The sequence below is a fragment of the Lissotriton vulgaris genome, chromosome 1_2 (assembly GCF_964263255.1).
Source record: "Lissotriton vulgaris chromosome 1_2, aLisVul1.2, whole genome shotgun sequence".
Lineage (NCBI taxonomy): Eukaryota > Metazoa > Chordata > Amphibia > Caudata > Salamandridae > Lissotriton > Lissotriton vulgaris.
This window is the reverse complement of record NC_141686.1, coordinates 225,305,140-225,325,063: the sequence shown is the minus strand read 5'-3', so window position 1 is coordinate 225,325,063 and position 19,924 is coordinate 225,305,140. Positions and strand designations below refer to the sequence as shown.

Below are 19,924 nucleotides of genomic sequence, written 5' to 3'. Positions count from 1 at the left end.
TTGCACTTTCCTGTTCTCTAACCAATCATGTACCTGTTGACTACACACATCAACTTTAAGAATAATTTTAGAAACATTTTTATGAAGTGCATCTTGCTTCTAGTGTTTACTATGGAAACTCTATTTTGAATGTCTTTCTTCTTGTTCTCAGCGCAAACAGCTTGGGATGAAAGAGCAAGATAAGGAACGAAATTGAACTGGGTGAAAATATATTAGACCAATGTTTCAGTGTTTTGCATCTTCAGTTAACAGGTCTAGCAGCAAGTGTGTGTGAGATGGATCCATTAAGTCTATGCTGTGCAAGAAAGTTGACTTTTATTTTACAGTCTTTTGGGCTTAAGAAACAAATATTTCATCCATGTGATAAGGTAGAGGCATAAGTCAGTTTCTCCATTCAATGTAATCTGGATTTGTTGTAGGCAGATATTTTCGGACCTAACCTCCTTGTTTTGCTTTCAGAAGTTGAGTCGGTGCTTACATACAGTTGTAGTCTTGAGAAGACCTGAGTTGAAGGAGTGAGTCTCCCCCATCTAACTGAGACAAGTTATGTTGTTGCTTCAACAAACTTGCTTTGTAGTTACCGAAATTGCAAAAGAAAACACCCAAAAGGCCCAGGGGTTTATGACCAGCATGGATCAATACTTAAGTGTTTTATACACATCTTAAAATCAATATCTGGAGAGATACCTGCCTGCTGGAAAGGGAGTATCACCCTCCTATTACATAAAAATTGGTCCTTCACTGCTCCAAGTAATACAATTACGCTGATAGAGGCCAATGAGAAGCTTGTTGCATAGTGTATCTTAAATTATTTTCAGGATTTGGCAGAGGAATAGAAAATGGTGCCCTTGGAACAAGCTGGGTTTATACCGAATTGCTCCACATTAGATAACATAACTGCACGACAGTTCTGGAAAAGTATGTTCAGATGAGCACTATTGACATCCTGGAGGGTTTACTCAAACATAATATTGTCCTGCATACCTTCCCATGATGCAATGTAATGCTTGAATGCAAGCGTGGCATCACAATAAAAATAGAAACCAGAAATAGTTTAAAACAATGATGCCCATTGGCTTCTCTACTTAGTTGGTCATATATTTCTGACCAGTCTGAATTCATGGGTCATGTAGGTGGAGACGCTCCTAAGTTTGGGTCTTTATCCCTTTGGGTATGCTTCTATATGCAGACGATATTGTCTTATGAGATCTGGCACCAAAAGTATTACAGAATTATCTTAACCTTTCATCATATTATGCTGCAAATCATTTTACAAAGTTAATATAATTAAAAGTAAAGTTGTGAAGTTTCATGCATGGGGTTGTCATGCAACGCTGAGATATAAATGGCGTCTAGGTTGCATTGCCTTGTAAGTAGTTAAATCATACCCCTACTGCCAATTCAACAGACAGTAAGCGTATTACACATTTGATGAATAGGGCAATGACCAACACAAATGCACTTAAAGCTCTAAAATGGAGCAATGGGTCCAATGCACTATTACTACTTATTAACTGTATATGAAATGAAAATGACTCCAACCCTGCTATATGCTGTAGAGACAGTAAAAATAGTTGGCACTTTATGCATGGGGTTGAGTGGAAGATTCTTTGTTCTATTTGCACCTTAATTATGATGGCACTAATTTAGGCATTAAACCTTAAATGGGTTTGGTAAACTCATTCATAAGGGGATTGGCAGCCATAATATATTGGTATTACCACCCGATTTCCCTTCTGCCTAAGCCAGCTAAGATCCTGGAAAAGGAGGCTCAGCGGCAACTGGCTCACTATTTGGAAGCCGACCAGCTGCTCCACGATTCACAGTGAGGATTTAGAACCGGCTATAGTACTGAGACGGCACTTTTAGAGGTCTCAGAGACTATTCGCGAGTGTGTGGACAGGGGCGAGGAGGCCATGTTGGTCCTCCTCGACCTGTCCGCCGCTTTCGATACAGTGTCCCACTAAATACTTCTGGACCGTCTACGGCAGTTGGGAATTGGAGGCATGGTTCAGACTTGGATCAGATCGTTTCTTACTGGGCGGACGCAGAAGGTATTTCTCCGGCCCTTTGAATCAGAGGGTAAACCTCTTTTGTGTGGGGTGCCTCTGGGCTCGGCCCTGAGCCCTTTATTTTTCAACGTCTATTTAGGCCCTCTGGCTAGGGTAGTGGAATCTTGGGGGGTCAGAGTGATCTCTTATGCTGATGATACTCAGCTTGTGTTTTCATTCAGAGATCACTCTGACTCCAACTTTTCCAATTTTCGTAACTGCCTTAGCAATATTTGTTCCTGGATGGCCGCTAACCATTTAGTCCTAAACACTGACAAAACTGAGGTTTTATTTTTTAACCAAAAAACGGCACTTCCCAGTTCGTTGTGGTGGCCAACTGTATTGAATCCCCCTCTGGTCCCAGTTCAGACGGCTCGCAACCTGGGCTTCCAATTTGATAATGCCCTCTCTTGTAAATCCCAGATCAATAAGGTTTTTTTGGCCTGCTTTGGCAAATTACGTATGATCAGGAAGATCTTTCCTTACCTCCCTTTGGATTTTCGCAAGACCATTGTCCATGCCCTGATCACGTCACATTTGGACTATGCCAACAGTCTCTATGTCGGCGCCCCCCTTTACCTTATTGAACGGTTACAAATTGTACAAAACGCTGCTGCGAGACTGATCGGAAATATTCCTTTCCACCACTCGGTATCATACTACCGGAAAAAACTCCACTGGCTTCCCATCTCCTGCCGCATCCACTTTAAAGCTCTGATTCTGGCATTTCGCGCTCTCAACGGTTCAGGCCGGGTTTACCTGAAAAAGAGACTCAAGCTCTCTCAATCTGTCAGAACGTTGAGATCAAACAGCCTTCGTCTCTTGGTGGAGCCCAGATTTCGCCACGCCAGGAGTGGGGGCAGAGTGTTCGGAGTAATTACAGCTAAACTCTAGAACAGCCTCCCTTTGGATCTGAGGTTCAGTGAGTCGGAACCATTGTTCCGACGCAAACTCAAAACTTGGCTGTTTACTACTCTTTAAGCTATATTCCTCTCTTAGCATGTAATCAGTTAGCGCCGGGACAACCCCTCTGGGGGTAGCTGTGCGCTTTATAAGCTTCTAAAATAAATAAATAAATATTAGTGTCTCCTACATTCAAGAAGGCCACAGTTAGGAAGCCAATAGACACAGAATGTTTTACGCCTTAGAGAGGTGATGGTGTAAAATATATACCTTTTTTCTTTGCACTTTAGCCAAAATAAGATATTACCAATTTAGAAACTATTTAAACGTGTCTATGAAAATACATCAGGCTTTATGGTAAGAAACAGAGTGCCTCATTTATGAGGTTTTACCATAGGGCATCGCAGTCGGCCTTCCTGCTGCTGTTCCCTACGGCAAAAGAAAAGTGCAGGAATGTGCCGTATCTGTAAGAAACGGCACATTCCTGTCCTCTTCCCCAGAGCTGGTGCACAGTGGGCTGCCGTGTGCCAACTCAGACACATTTTCACCATGGTGCAACGGTGCCTGCGTTGCGGGGATGACTATTTTAATACAGGAAGGGAAACCTTTCTGTACAAAAATAATCACAGAAGGCTTTTTCCTCTTTCTATGTGAGCTGCAGAATACAGCACACTTAGAAAAAGGAAAAATTAGGAGAAATAAAGACATTTCTCCTCGTTGCATCCCCTTGCATGAGCACTGCCTTAGATTTAAGATTGCTCGTAAAGCTGGGGCAGTGTCAAAAGGCCATGGGCCTCATTTATGAAAAGTGACGCATCGCTGCGTGAAAACAGCGATGCGTCACTTTTCACTGCGCACTCCTTGCGACACCAATGATGCGTCATATTTAATGTATGACGCATCATGTCGGAAGGACTTACAGATACGTCAGTATTTCTGACGTATCTGTAAGCGCAAAAGTGACGCATTGCTGGAGTGTGTCACAGAAGTGACGCAACTCCAGCAATGCATCCTTTCACATGGGGAAAGCCCCATGTGAAAGGGCTTGCGTCAGTCTTACGCCTGCTGTGAGGCAGGCGGAAGATTTTGACGCAACAGCATCCTAAAAGTGACGCAGTGAAATCTCATAGATTTCACTGCGTCACTATTACGAGGCTTTTTCCGGGGGAACGCCCCCTCTGCATACATTATACCTGACGCAGGTATAATGTGGCGCAGGGGTGTAAAAAGTGACGCATCTACCTAGATGCGTCACTTTTTAAATATGGCGCAACAAGGCGCATATTTTACGCCGCTGGTGCGTCACAAAAAGTGACGCACCGGCGGCGCAAATCTGACGCAAGGCCTCATAAATAAGGGCCACGGATGTTGCTGGGAACGCCCCCAGCAACACCCATTGCACGCCCCTTTAACTCAGAAGACTGCGTTTAAGGACTTGATATTCATCAGGCAGCATTAATCCCTAAACATTGGCTTAGTGCTGCCTGATAAATATCACACAGGCTTCTCTGCCACAGAACGTCACTAAAAGTGACGTTCCGGGGGCGCTGGGAGTCTCATAAAGGAGGCCCAGAGGCTATATGAAATAATACAGACCTGTTGAGTTGCGGTACCTCAACCTTACCTAATCTTGAGTTTAGAACACAGGGGTCATAGATGCTTAGTACTTTCATGCTAAATTGTTTGTCTTCAAACAGTATGATATATGCTTGGCAGCATGTAAGATTGGAGGACATGTTATGTACTCTAAGTAATGATGCTGTAAAAACGTTAGTGAAACCAATTGGAGGCTTGGGTCCTGACACCACCTGGCCTGGACCACTCTAATTCTCAGAAACAAACAAGTGACCAGATAGGTATATTCAACAATTATTAACCTGCACCTAACCAAACAATTCTAAGTACTCATGACTTATTTCACATTGATTTTAAACGTTTTTCATTTTTTTAGAAAAGACGTTTCATCATGTCATAGAAAGAAACATCGAATTGTCAGTGCAGCACATTTTACAAAAACATATACTGCGTACAAATAAAAATAAACACAAGCAAAATGGAAAAGCCTACAAATTAACATATACAAAACATGAACACCATTCACATTAATATTGTCCTCCTAAGATTAAGATGGCACTAGTCCCTGTGTAAAACATAGAAAACAGGCGGACTTGTCACAGTTCATAGGGTCCTGCCTGAATACTGAGCTGAAGGTAGCCTAATGTTCTGTGAGGTAAAAACATTAGGTCATGTTTAACCCCTTCGAGGCTGATGACGAGCTGGGCTCATCATGGCGTAGCCCGCTCGCACGCTGATGACGAGCCCAGCTCGTCACGCAAAGTGCGATTTGAAAAATCTCAGCGCAGGAGCAGAATAACGCTAGCGCGCATGAGGTTAATTTGATTGTCTCACATCAAAATCTCCCTGATATAAATTTTTCTAAAACCACTTTTAATATCAAATGACATCAAAACAGCAAAATCAGCGCATAGTATTCTACACTTGTTCTTGTTATGCCTTTTACACCCCCTGCTCAGCCAGTGTGTTTGTGCATATGCTGCGCAGAATGTTGGAGTGATGATGCGATTGGAATGTTGGGTGCCTGAGAGGTTGGTAGTGACAGTTTAGAATGGGCTGAGCAGCAAGCAGGCTGCTCCTGGTGGCGTTCTTCCACAGAACCTAACTACCTGCTGTACTGGATTTATCCTTCATGTAACCATCTTCAATAAATTAACTTAAACTACAACGTTCCTGTGTTAACCTCCGTACTACACAATGACTCATGCAACTCTCAGATATAAATGGTGTCTAGGTTGCATTGCCCTGTAAGTAGTTAAATCTTACCCCTACTGCCAATTCAACAGACAGTAAGCGCATTACACATTTGATGAATAGGGCAATGACCAACACAAATAGACTTAAAGCTCTAAAATGGAGCAACGGGTCCAATGCACTATTACTACTTATTAACTGTATATGAAATGCAAATGACTCCAACCCTGTTATATGCTGTAGAGACAGTAAAAATAGCTGGCACTTTATGCATGGGGTTAAGTGGAAGATTCTTTGTTCTATTTGCACCTTAAATATGATGGCACTAATTTAGGCATTAAACCTAGAATGGGTTTGGTAAACTCATTCATAAGGAGATTGGCAGCCATAATATATTGGTATTAGTGTCTCCTACATTCAAGAAGGCCACAGTTAGGAAGTCAATAGACACAGAATGTTTTACGCCTTAGAGAGGTGATGGTGTAAAATATATACCTTTTTTTCTTTGCACTTTAGCCAAAATAAGATATTACCAATTTAGAAACTATTTAAACGTGTCTATGAAAATACATCAGGCTTTATGGTAAGAAACAGAGTGCCTCATTTATGAGGTTTTACCATAGGGCATCGCAGCCGGCCTTCCTGCTGCGGTTCCCTACGGCAAAAGAAAAGTGCAGGAATGCGCCGTATCTGTAAGATATGGCACATTCCTGTCCTCTTCCCCTGAGCTGATGCACAGTGGGCTGCCGTGCGCCAACTCAGACACATTCGCACCATGGTGCAAGGGTGCCTGCGTTGCGGGGATGACTATTTTAGTACAGGAAGGGAAACCTTTCTGTACAAAAATAATCACAGAAGGCTTTTTCCTCTTTCTATGTGAGCTGCAGAATACAGCACGCATAGAAAAAGGAACAATTAGGAGAAATAAAGACATTTCTCCTCGTTGCATCCCCTTGCATAAGCTTTTGGCACTGCCTTAGATTTACGATTGCTCGTAAATCAGGGCAGTGTCAAAAGGCAATGGATGTTGCTGGGAACGCCCCCAGCAACACCCATTGCACGCCCCTTTTACTCAGAAGACTGTGTTTAAGGACTTGATATTCATCAGGCAGCATTAAGCCCTAAACATTGGCTTAGTGCTGCCTGATAAATATCACACAGGCTTCTCTGCCACAGAACGTCACTAAAAGTGACGTTCCGGGGGCGCTGGGAGTCTCATAAAGGAGGCCCAGAGGCTTTATGAAATAGTACAGACCTGTTGAGTTGCGGTACCTCAACCTTACTTAATCTGGAGTTTAGAACACAGGGTTCATAGATGCTTAGTACTGTTCATGCTAAATTGTTTGTCTTCAAACAGTATGATAGATGCCTGGCAGTATGTAAGATTGGAGGACAGATTATGTACTTTAAGTAATGATGCTGTAAAAACATTAGTGAAACCAATTGGAGGCTTGGGTCCTGACACCACCTGGCCTGGACCACTCTAATTCTCAGAAACAAACAAGTGACCAGATAGGTATATTCAACAATTATTAACCTGCACCTAGACAAACAATTCTAAGTACTCATGATTTATTTCACATTGATTTTAAACGTTTTTCAATTTTTTTAGAAAAGACGTTTCATCATGTCATAGAATTGTCAGTGCAGCACATTTTACAAAAACATATACTGCGTACAAATAAAAATAAACAAAAGCAAAATGGAAAAGATTACAAATGAACATATACCAAACATGAACACCATTCACATCAACATTGTCCTCCTAAGATTAAGAGGGCACTAGTCCTTGTGTAAAATATAGAAAACAGGCGGACTTGTCACAGTTCATAGGGTCCTGCCTGAATACTGAGCTGAAGGTAGCCTAATGTTCTGAGAGGTAAAAACATTAGGTCATGTTTAATTTGATTGTCTCACAATTAAACTCTCCCTGATATAAATTTTTCTAAAACCACTTTTAATATCAAATGACATCAAAACAGCAAAATCAGCGCATAGTTTTCTACACTTGTTCTTATTATGCCTTTTACACCCCCTGCTCAGCCAGTGTGTTTGTGCATATGCTGCGCAGAATGTTGGAGTGATGATGCGATTGGAATGTTGGGTGCCTGAGCGGTTGGTAGTGACAGTTTAGAATGGGCTGAGCAGCAAGCAGGCTGCTCCTGGTGGCGTTCTTCCACAGAACCTAACTACCTGCTGTACTGGATTTATCCTTCATGTAACCATCTTCAATAAATTAGCTTAAACTACAACGTTCCTGTGTTAACCTCCGTACTACACAATGACTGAGCTGTTACATCGTCCAGTAAATGAATTGATGTTTTGTAAACATTTTACATTTTCAACTTCCTTTTAAATTGTTTTAAGTGATGAAATGTTTATGTAATGTTATTGTTAATTTCATTGAAGATCTAAATTGTTAATCGACAATCAAAGTCCATTTATTAACTTTGGGGCATATTACCAACAACTAGCGATAATTTTTGTCTCTAACTTGTTTAGAGACAAACATTATCGCCGCACATCGGCGATTTTTATCGCAGATAAACCTTGCTATTAGCAAGGTTTATCGCAAATGCGATAAAAAACGGCCGCAATGCATGAATATCGCTGAAAAGTCAGCGATATTCATGCATTATCGAGCAAATGCTCTTAGCCATGTTATCCACCTCCCATTGGATAACATGGCTAAGAACTGCTCAGGGCAGGTGTTAGCTTTTGGAGATATTCACGCTTAGCGCGAATATCTCCAAAAGTTGGTAATAGGAGATAGCGATGTTAGGGACTGTTTCCAGTCGCTAACATCTTGGCACGCCCACTTTGCATATCATTAGTGATAAATATCACTGACATGCAAAGCGGGGCCCAAGATGGTCGCTATCTCCTTTTAGCTGTCACTAACTGGTGATAGCGACAGCTTGGTAATAGGGAGATAATTTTATCTCCGCTTTCTTGGCTTTTAAAGCCAAAAAAGCGGAGATAAACCCCCTTGATAATATGCCCCCGTGTCTCCTGGCTCGTTAACTTCAAGCACCTGGAAATGCTGACACTGATGTAAGACTTTGAGCAATACCACATAAGCAAGAGCAGAGAGCTGTAAGAGTACCCATTCATAAGTAATAATCATATCCTTTGTCAGAGTAAACCCTGAAATTCACTAAATTAACCATAGCGCAACTCCCTAGTAGCTGTGGCACATAGCAGAAAGGCTTTACCTAATTACAGTGTGTAAAGTAATTATGCACACACACTAATAAAGTCAAAACACAACAAAATAAATATTCAAAATTCATGTTAGAAAAATAGAAACAATAAAACAACACCTAAACCATAGAACCAATAAGGGAAACAAGAATGATGAATTATTGAAAATGTAAGTTTAAATGTGAGCTGTCTAAATAGAGTCAGCAAGCTTTAACCAGCAAGTTCAGTGATCTGCTTGTACTTGACCGGTATATAGGCACAAGTTCTGGCTAGCTGAGATAAGTGCTTGACAGGTACCAAAATCAGGTTTGACCTAGTAGTTAGTTTTACATCTCAAAAAATGTAAGCCAAAAATTCTCACTGCAGCAAGGCAGTAGGCTGTGGTCGAAGAGAGTTCCATGTTGTCAGATAGCCTCTGGAGGAGGTCTTAATGCAGCTGTTGACTTTTGGCAGGAAAGCTATCAGTGGGAAAAAGTTGCATTTCATGTCTAATATGTCATATTTTTTCATCAGGGCACGAGTAGTTGGGGAGAGGAGTTGGCCTAACAGCTAGGGCGGTCGACCTCGAATCTCGACAATGACGCTGAACATCCTTCGATTCGAGTCAAATCTGTCCTCATGTAATGCAACTGGTGCTATGTAAAACGCTCTGATAACAGATTTGGGTCAAGTTTGCGCTATATAAAACTCTGTAAAAAAAGAAAAAAAGCTGTAGCTGCATAGGACTACATGAGGCCAGATACCTTTTCCAAATGGTACCACTAAATCAGATTTGCTGCTTCTGTAAAAAGCCCCAAGCAGGGACAGCCTGAATCTGTGGTCCAGTGGTAAAAAGCCACAAAGTACCAGGTTTCAGAAAATGTTAGGATGAGTACACTTTAATACCAGTTAAGTGTCCCTGACTTTAGAATCAGCCAAGGCTCAGTCTTTCAGTGGCAAGCAGCAGAGTCAAAGAGGGACCCATTGGAAGTGGTCAGCTGGTTAGTGGCAGTGTGTCTCTTGTAGCTTGTTGCATATCTGCAGCTTGAACAGAATTTCGGCCTATGGCTTTTGGAGTCCATTGTTTGCCTTGGGTACTAGAGGGAGAGTAGGTCCAGTATTCAAAACTCTTCCCATGTCAAAGACAGCAGATCTTGTGCTCTTCTGTTCTTGAACAATTGCAAAAAGTGTTCCTGAGGTGGTTACTGCAGTCCACCAGCATGAGTGTGAGAGAAACTCCAGGCTATTCTTAAACTAAAGGAGTTAAGGTTTTCAGGGGTTACCCTACACACGTTTACATAATTTCCTGTGTTCCCTACTACAAACAGCCCCACAGTGCCCCTCTCTACTCAAAAACAAGATGCTATAACCTTTTGTCCACTTAGCGGAGCTCCTGTATCCACCCAAGAGGTGTTCCAAGGGAAACAAAAAAAAATGCTTTTGAGGTCACAAACGGGTTCTGGAGGGAAGTCCTCTCCCACTGTCATTGGACGACTGGCTGACTAGTGGAACACAGGAGGAGGCAGTAATTAAGTTCACGGGCCTTGCCCAGATGGTCATCCTGCCAGAGAAACAGAACACATCCCCACACCCAAGGCCTTTGCCTCAGCTTTGGGAGCAAGATCACACCTCATCAAAGGAGCTATCAGATCTTGAGTGACAATTAAAGCTCATGCAAATAGCCATTCAGAGGCTTTAGACTGGTGAAAGGGACATCTCTAAAACACCTTTTTCCAATATATTTATTACAAATCGTATTCCACTAATGAATTGGGCTTGTGAAAAAACATTTCAAAATGTCAAAAAATTAACTTCATATCTATTTCCTAACCGGAGATAACAATATTACATTTGATATTGCATTCCAGTGCTTTCATGTGGAACTGCCAATCCTGGTACAATAAATAGCTTTTAGTGCCTTTTCACTCTAGAGATATTAACCTTTTAAATGCCCTACTTTCAAATACCATGCACCCTGACTAATGGGCAATAAGACTTACTGAGGGGTGGCTTATTAATATTCATGAGGACATTTTTATGCTGATCAAAAGGGGTTATTATATCAGGTTGAATTTGCAGTTTACAACAGCACAGCCATGTTACAGGTGGCAGGTTTCCAGGCCTACACTCCCCTGTAGTTGGTGACACGAGGGGTGCTGCAATCTATTTTGGGCATATAACTTACAGGTCCTGGGTACACTTTGTACCCCATAATATAGACCTATAGGTAAGATGAATATGTCAATTAAGGTAATGCTAATCTCATAATTTTAAAAAGGGGCGCACAGGCACTTTACCTCTGCTTAACAGGAATAAGGTGCAACTAGTTCTGCAGCCAGCAAAAACAGTCAAGGCAAAAATCTGAGGGTGGATCATGCACAATATGGTAATTTCCAAAAGGTGCACTAATTTATGATACAGTCTCTGCCTCGGGGCCCGATTCACAAAACTAAATTAAGACAAATTCCTAAACTTACTACTTTGGTATTCACAGAAGTTAGGATTTTGTCTTAAGACAGACTTACAACAGAATCCTAACTTAAGTCTGTCTTAAGAAAAAATCCTAATATCTGTGAATACCAAAAGACTCTTGTATGATATGTTTTATCTAAATATATTTCAATGTAATCAAATATATTATGGTTTCTTTTTAAATAATGTTACTGCACCAAGAGTCTTGTGACTTAGTAACTAGACAATGACAAAAAGTGAGAAATACAGGTACAGTAAAAAACAAGATAGAAATCACAATGCCTATTTCAGGAATATGCCAAAAAGGTGAGTTTTAAATGAGTTCCATTGGCAGAGAGCTCCAAAAGATGTTGTAGGGCCTGTAGGTGTTTGGTTTAGCAATTGGGAGGCTGAGTCCTCTCTAATTGGAGTGGTTTGTTCAGAAGATTAAACGCCCATTAGCTGGACGTCTTTCAGGGATATTTTTTAAGCCAAATAAATAACATGTTTTTGTTTCCACCTACTATTATGTGATGCTTTGTGGTAACATAAATAAAATGCATCTGATAATCTTCAGGTCCTTTTCCTCTTCCACAGGTGTATGGCAGCAATAAACATATGAGAACACAATGTATGTTCTGGAGAGTGATCAAGTCATAGCCAAAAAGTTCTATACTGGAAAGAGATGCAGAACCAGTGAGCCTATAGGATGAACAAAGTATGTCCTTGCTCACTGTCCATGGCCATTCAAATAAGGTGTCATCAAGAAGGCCAGCCACGGCTTGTGCTGTTAAGAATGGTGGGGCTGGGTAGGGGGGTTATTTAGATGGACGATGGAGAGGGAGAAGTAAAAAAAATATTTTTTTTCCCCTCATAATCGTCTGTCAAAAAATACCTCCCACCCGGCCCCACCACTCTTACCTGCATGTGCCGGGGCAGAAGTAAGCATGACCAGGCCAAGATATAGCTCTGTTGTTTTGGATGTCCTGATGAAGCAGGTGCCTAGACCCTCTGAATTGCATGCAAGGTGGAATATTCCAGTAGTGATCATGTGCAGCAGAATGGTACAATGTAAGGGTATAATTGGGAAATGCATATGTAGAGTGTAGCATGTCCACCTGCTGCCACATCCTCACTTTGCATTGTATCTTTTTTCTAAGTGCTTTTCCTTCTTGATTTTATGATATTTCTTCAAGACTGATTTATTGCCATATGTAGTTAGTAGATAACATATTTATAGACTCCAGTGCAATTCTTATTCATTTAACACACACACGTACCACACACACACAGACACTCTGGTGAAAGTGTTAGATAGTTGTTGGAATGAGACAAAAGCTGAATTAAAAAAATTAAATACCCGATTATAGTTTAGTCAATTAAATAGAACTTTTGCCCCCATCATGCACTATTTATTAACTTAACTGTCTTTTACTACATTGCATTTTGATATGGACCATGCCCTGGAATGCTGTTAAGACATGACACATCATGTTTATATGTTGTGGCAATTCATTATATTCCCACCACATGCCCCTGTGTGTCATGGTGTGCTCGCCTCCCCCCTTTTTATTTGAATAATTCCCAGGACGCATTGATCATGGCCCTGAGTCTTGTAATAGCTGCTCCTTTATATTGGTCGATTAGAGCATATCTGGCACCAATGCTCCAGACATACCTAAATTGTTAGCTCCTTCATGCCCAACCTAAGCTTCTCTTTAAATGCTAATTGTTTCAAAATAGCAAAACAGATTTACACCAAATCACAAAAAAACACCTATGAGCTACGCTCTAACCTTTGCCAAATGTCATGTAATTCCCTTCAGTCACATTTTTCTGGATTACAGATCAAAGTTCCCTATGGGAATTAATCTGATAAATCACACTTTTGTTGCCCCTGTAAGAAAATGGGTTGTTTGTTGAGGGGGCGGGGTGAAAGCCTACTCAAGCAATAGCCAGCCATCTGTGTATCAAAGTTTTGCTGGGGTTTATGTTGCTTCATGTCACTTTGCGTTGGTTCTGACCTTTATCTCCACTTCCAAGGGTCTAGAACTGGGAAGGTACCTACAGAGGAGTAGGATTCACAGCGGGTGCAAAGTTCAGGATGGTTGGCACCTTTTCTGTTACTAAGGTTCTGACTAGGACATAAACCAACTAGCCCTTGGAGTCACTCTGGTGGTCCTGCATTCAAGGTGTAGGTCTAGTGTTACTTACTAATGAAGCAAAGCATCATTGCAACAGAGCAGTCCCTCTTCCAGTAAAGCAGCAGGGCAATAGAGGAGTCCTTCATCTAAGTCTTCCATAGGTCCAGAAGTGATATGGAGAGTGGGCCTGAGAGTTCCCTTTTCATACCGGGTGCCCAACTTGAAGTAGGAGACATTTCTAGAGGTTTTCTTTTCAAGACTTATCTCTCCCTACCTGGGCAAGTCTGTCTGTAGGCACAATAGGCTAGTATGAAGTCCTTTGTGTGGGAGCAGACTATTGAAGTGAAAGTGGGGCAGTGCACAGCTCTGTCACCCATCATGCCTTGGATAGCCCCCTCAGGCACACCTAATTGTGTAGCTGTCTGCGAGAAATATTCACAGTCCCATGCCACTCATACCTAGTCATTTCCTCTAGGAACACACTGCAGGCACCAAACTGTAAGAGTTTTTTTACTACCAAAACATGTGAACCTTAAAAGTACATGTCCAAGTTTTTAATTACAATGCACCCTGCCTGAGGCGCTAATTAGGGTCTACTATAGGGGTGACTTCTATGTGTGAAAAATGGAAGGTTTAGGCTTGGTGGAAGGTTTATTTTGCGGTTTCAAATGGGCAGGCAAATTGTGGCCTGCATGTGCAGGCCACAATTACATGTTTTAAAAGACTATTTAAGTGGGTGGCAGCCTCAGTGCTAAAGGCCCGCATTACTATTGACCTACAAGTAAACTAAATGTACCAACTTGGTGTAAGCTTTTTCTACTATGTTTTAAGGGGAGAGCACAAGCACTTTAGTACTGGTTAGCAGTGTGCACAGACGTAAAAACAGCAAATAAGGAAATTTGAAGAAAAATATTAGCAGCAAACCAATATTGATTGATGATTGAACTAGTGAAGCTTGTCACTTTCAGTCCATCACGTTGAATTTAGTATGAAAGTCACATTGCAGACTTAAAGCCAAACGTCTAGTGGAATGTCTTCATGATATCAGAACAATTTATCTAGTTGCTTTAAGATAGATAAGCATTCCTCTTTTTCTTTCCAAATTATTTTACACTTATACTCTAAAAAGTATTTATAATATAGCTCTAATAATCCAAATTAGTCTGGTGTATTCCATCTGAAAGGCGTTCATAATTCTCTTGAATGTAAAGAGGATATAGGTGTCCCAAGGTGGATAGAAGTACATATTAATTGAAAGAGAATAGCATGTGATTGTGAACAATCTGTTATCATAAGAGCAATATATATTTTCATTCTTTCACCTAGATAATTAGGATGGGACATGCAGGATGTCCAGAAAACAGCACGGGAATGCCAGTATTCCTGATATTGGGATTTCAGACACTTCCAGTGCTGAATCCCCTGATCTTCCTGTTCTTCCTCAACATTTACATGTTGACAGTGGTTGGGAATGTCTTGATCCTGGTCACAATATCAACGGACATGCGGCTTCACTCACCCATGTACTTCTTTTTGGCAAATTTGTCATCCCTGGAACTTTGGTACACCACGTCTATCTATCCGACCCTGCTGGGTGCACAAGTGGGAGAAGGCATTTGGATTGCTCGTCCTGGATGCATCATTCAATTCAGTCTTTTTTGTTGGTTTACAGGATCTGAGTGTTTCCTCCTTACAGTGATGGCCTATGACAGATATGTGGCAATCTGCCAGCCTTTACACTACTCCACTCTAATGGACAAGCAACTGTGTGTTCAGCTAGCTACCATCACATGGGTGATTGGTTTAATTATTTCAGTCATCAATAGCATTTTCTTGTGTATGCTACAGTTCCCTGATCAGAATGAGGTGGACCACTTCTTCTGTGATTTGGCACCCCTTATCAAAGATGCTTGCTCAGATACAACCCAGGTAGAGTTGGAGGTGTTCCTCTTCTCCTTTGTTGTGCTTTCAACACCATTTCTGTTGGTCATTATCTCATATGTTTACATTATCTCAACCATCCTGAAGATCCCATCAACGAAAGGGAAACAAAGAGCCTTCTCCACCTGCAGCTCACACCTCACCATTGTCATAGCTTACTTTGGGATCCTCATCCTTGTCTACATGGTGCCATCAGCAAGTCAGGCATTCAACCTGAACAAAGCCGTTTCACTACTATACACTGTTGGGACACCATTGTTCAACCCCATAGTGTATTCCCTGCGGAACAAGGAGATCAGAGAGGCCTTGAAAAAGTCCTTGAGACATCATTTGTGCCAATCAGTCCTTTAATTGTTGTTTAAAACGTTTGAATGTGCTTCAAGCAAAAGGTGTGTCTAAGTCTTGAGAAGTGTACTGAAACATTAATGGCTACAGTATGTTTCAAGCATGATTCCAGCATGAGTTTCTACATAAAAGTGCCCTAGGAGCTGTTCTTCACTTTCAATTATTCCAACTATTCGAACTATAACTTAAGTGGTCAGAACGCTAAATAAAGAGGTGCAAACGTTCTCAGCTCAGTCAAACTCTTATTGAAACACAATATATGCACACACCTTTTTGGCGATTTATATCCTTAATTGGAGCGGAAATCAGTAAGACTAGGGACACTCTTTTGACAAATCTTGGCAATAGATGTACCTTAAACAAGGTCACTGTTGATCCATTTTCTATGTATTTTGCTTGAAAATGTAATCCGTGGGCTTAATACTTCAATAACTGAGCTGTATGGTAAGCTGCAGGCCTCTCTATTTTGTAGATGTCTACTAGTGAGTTAGTACAGATAACTCAGTCTGCAGCACCAATAAGGAGTTTAAATAATGCTGGAGCTGTGGTATTTCTGTTTTATTGTTCCATAGGTTACTCACATAAACTGTGATTCATCAGCAGTAACATTCTTATACAACACATTTTGTCTATTAGAATATGTCTCTCATTATGTTTTTTAAAGTATTTGGCCTTTAACCATGCCTGTTGAAGTGAGACTTTGTGTGTACATGGCTGGCCTTGTCAAGGCAGACACACAATGTTCCCAACTTAATAAATTGCAATGTAGAAACAGGAAGGGTTATGGCAGGCCTAAAGAAGCATTGGTAGGTTATGAACTTCATAGGGCTACTTCAATACCAAGTGTTTCTCCCTTCTTTCACATTTGACTTTACTAATACCCCGACGCCAAACATCTGTTTGGAGTCTGTGCATTGCCCACATGTCATAGGGACAGGGTGTAACCAATCCAGGAAAAGAAGTTCCCTTTGCGCCCCAAGGTAAAAACCTGTCATCCAGTTATGACCAGGTGCTCAAGAGTTATTATTATTATATGTCTATACTTGTAATGCCACAAAACAGCCACTAGTAAGTGATGAAAAACTGATAGGGCCCGATTCACAGAATGAACTTAAGACTCAATCCTAAACGTACTACTATTTTGGTATTCACAGAATGCACTTACTGTTTTTGGCATTCACAGAATGAACTTACTACTTTTGGTATTCACAGAAGTTAGGATTTTGTCTTAAGTCTGTCTTAAGTTTGTCTTAAGACAAACTTTCGACAAAATCCTAACTTCTGTGAATACCAAAAGTATTCAGTTCATTATGTGAATACCAAAAGTAGTAAGTGCATTCTGTGAATACCAAAATAGTAGTAAGTTTAGGAATGAGTCTTAAGTTCATTCTGTGAATCGGGCCCATACTCTTTTTATTTAAAACCTTAAAAACATTCGAAACAAAATTGGCAACTACGGTTCATCAATATTCAAATCTATCAAAAACCATACATCTTTAATCAATGTCAATGATAATTTCAATATTAAAATAGAGGAAATGTAATTTTTTTATTAAGTTTCAGTGCAAAATAGTGCAATATGTAGGTGCTTCTATTAAGCTAATCATTTCATTATCATAGATATTACACAATAGCAATAAGAAGTGTTCTCCAATTGGCTCACAAAGACTATGCTTTCATTTCTTACCACTTTTATATCCTTTTTGAACATGCTGTCTCTGTTGTATAATCTTCTCTCTTAAATGAGTGGTTGGGATAACCTCTATCTTTCAGTTTCTTTTTCAGAGCCTCAGAGTGTTTATAGAAGTCATCTAAAGTTGAGCAATTCCTGGGACACAAAAGGAATTGTCCAAACTGTATATATCTTTTGTGTGACTTTGAATGGAAACTGGAATAGTGTAATAGGGTATTCTTATCTGTTGGTTTCGTGTATAATTGTACTTTGAGATTGCCACCATTATTTTCTATGAGAATGTTCAGAAAATTGACCGCATTTTTACTTCATTGTGTTGTAAACTATAGGTTAGGGTCACCCAGATTTAACCACTCGAAGATTAATAGATACCATATGCAAGGCGTATTCTCGTGGTAACGGCATTATTCTGCAGTGATTTTAAGCAAATTTGAAATACGTTTTATATATCATTTCTGCAGCATTTCAATACTCTGAGGGGATTGTTGGTCCCGCAAGATAGAGTGTTTCGGTAGAGTGGTGTGGCTCACTGGTCAGAGGTGGCAGACCCGGAAGCAGAGGTCGACTCGGGACCAGGGTTTGATTCCTGATGCGGCAGGGTCTTGGGCCATGGTCAGCGGACTCGATATTTCTCGCCTCGGTGCCTACTCCAACCATGGGTCCCACTCAGCAACTCTGGGCAATAGCTTGCTTAATCTCTACTAACGACCCCATCTGTGCCGGGGATGCTTGTCTTCACCTTGGAGATGCCTAGGAGGGACCATCTCACAGGGAGAGCCAGGGTGGGTTCCTCAGCAGTATACAGCGCCGGGACGCCCCTTTGCTGGGGCAGCTGAGCACTTTACAATTATACAAAAACATTTAACATTCACTTATGAGGAGGGATACTATAACTGAGCTCTATCAGAAACACTTTTTTACAACTCAATAGGTATGGCTGTTTTTATTTAATGGATCACTGCTTAGCTCTCACAGCAGCCAGGAACCTCTGAATGAGGTTTGTTGTTAAATTCTATAATGATGCATTTTGGAGGACATGATTATTATGTTCCCCCTTACTTATGCAAGCTCTCAAGTAGTTGTTTTTAAAATTGACCTTGTTTCCTATAAGAAAAGGTTGTGAAATAACTACTTTTCCCTTTATTTATTGGACATTATTAAACAGAACATGGTTTGATATTGTCCTGATTATCAGCTTTAACAAGATGCTATACATTGTAATGCCACGATATACCATGTTGAGGATAGTAAACCATTTAATTGTTTTATACATTTTGTATGGAGGATTTTCATTATTTATTTGAATGATGAAAAATATGCCTTTTGCAATACAAGATGTGTATAGTCAGTAATGAATATTTATTTATACACAGGTATAGATCCATAAACTATCAAAGAGGGGCACATTAAACTTGTCTTGATAAAGGTGGCCATTAATCTGTTAATACCACTGAAAGGCATCGATGCTAGGGATATGACAAAATCCAGTGCACAAGCCAGTACGTCTGACAAGGAAATTTGGACTGTCTACTTGTCTGGCATGATACTTTCTGACTTGGATTAGTTTACAAACCACTAATAAGTGTATGGTTGTATTTGTTGTTTGTCTCTCGCTTTTTATGCTTTTTTTGTAGAACACTTCTTATTGCATCTGTGTAATATCAATGATAATGAAATGAACTATAGATCGGCTTAATAGAAGCACCTATATATTGCACTATTTTGCACTGAAACTTGATTTTTTTCACATTTCACGTGTTTTAAAACTGAATTTATCATCTGTGTATTATATGACATTGATTAAAGATGTTTAAGGGCAGATTTACAATAACTGGCGCATTCCTAGGGATGCGCCAGTTATTGTGCGCCGCAACTCCGCCACCCATGGTGCGCCGCATTTATAATGTGGCTCACCATGGGGCAACAACGGCACAGATGGGTGACGCATCTGTGCCATAAAGGTGACGCATTGCTGGAGTTGCGTCGCAAGCGCGACGCAGCTCCAGCAAGGCTCAGGGGTGCCCTATCTGTCCAATGCTGCATCAAGCCTTACCCCTGCTTCAAGCAGGCGCAGGGTTTTGATGCAGCATTGGCCTAAAAGTGACTTAGTGAAATCTTGTAGATTTAACTCAGCCACATTTGCGAGGCGCACCTGCCCCAGAACCTCCACCCTGCGCCGGAACTCCCACATGTGGCGCAGGGCTTTACAACGTGACGCATCTGCCTAGATGTGTCACGTTGTAAATAGGTCACAGGGATGCGCTACATTTACGCCGCCGTTGCGTAACGCAAACGTGGCGCAAGTCCAACATAAATCTGCCCCATAGTTTTTTACTGATTTTGTAAATTGATGACCCGTACTTGACAATTTTTTTTTATGTTTTTAAATAAAAAGAGTATCCGTTTTTCATCCCTACTAGTGGCTGTTTTGTGGCATTACAAGT

At 40.9% G+C, this 19,924-nt stretch overlaps 1 protein-coding gene across 1 annotated transcript; it reads left to right on the top strand.

Moving 5' to 3' along the window:
- Positions 1-14,872: 14,872 nt before the first annotated feature.
- Positions 14,873-15,793, top strand: LOC147735093 (olfactory receptor 11L1-like). Its single transcript, XM_086952615.1, has one exon. The coding sequence runs from the start codon at positions 14,873-14,875 to the stop codon at positions 15,791-15,793; it is 921 nt and encodes a 306-aa protein (XP_086808741.1).
- The last annotated feature ends 4,131 nt before the right edge of the window (positions 15,794-19,924 follow it).

Excerpts from the sequence above, each read along its gene's own strand:
- LOC147735093 (XM_086952615.1), top strand. The coding sequence starts at position 14,873 with ATGCCAGTATTCCTGATATTGGGATTTCAGACACTTCCAGTGCTGAAT.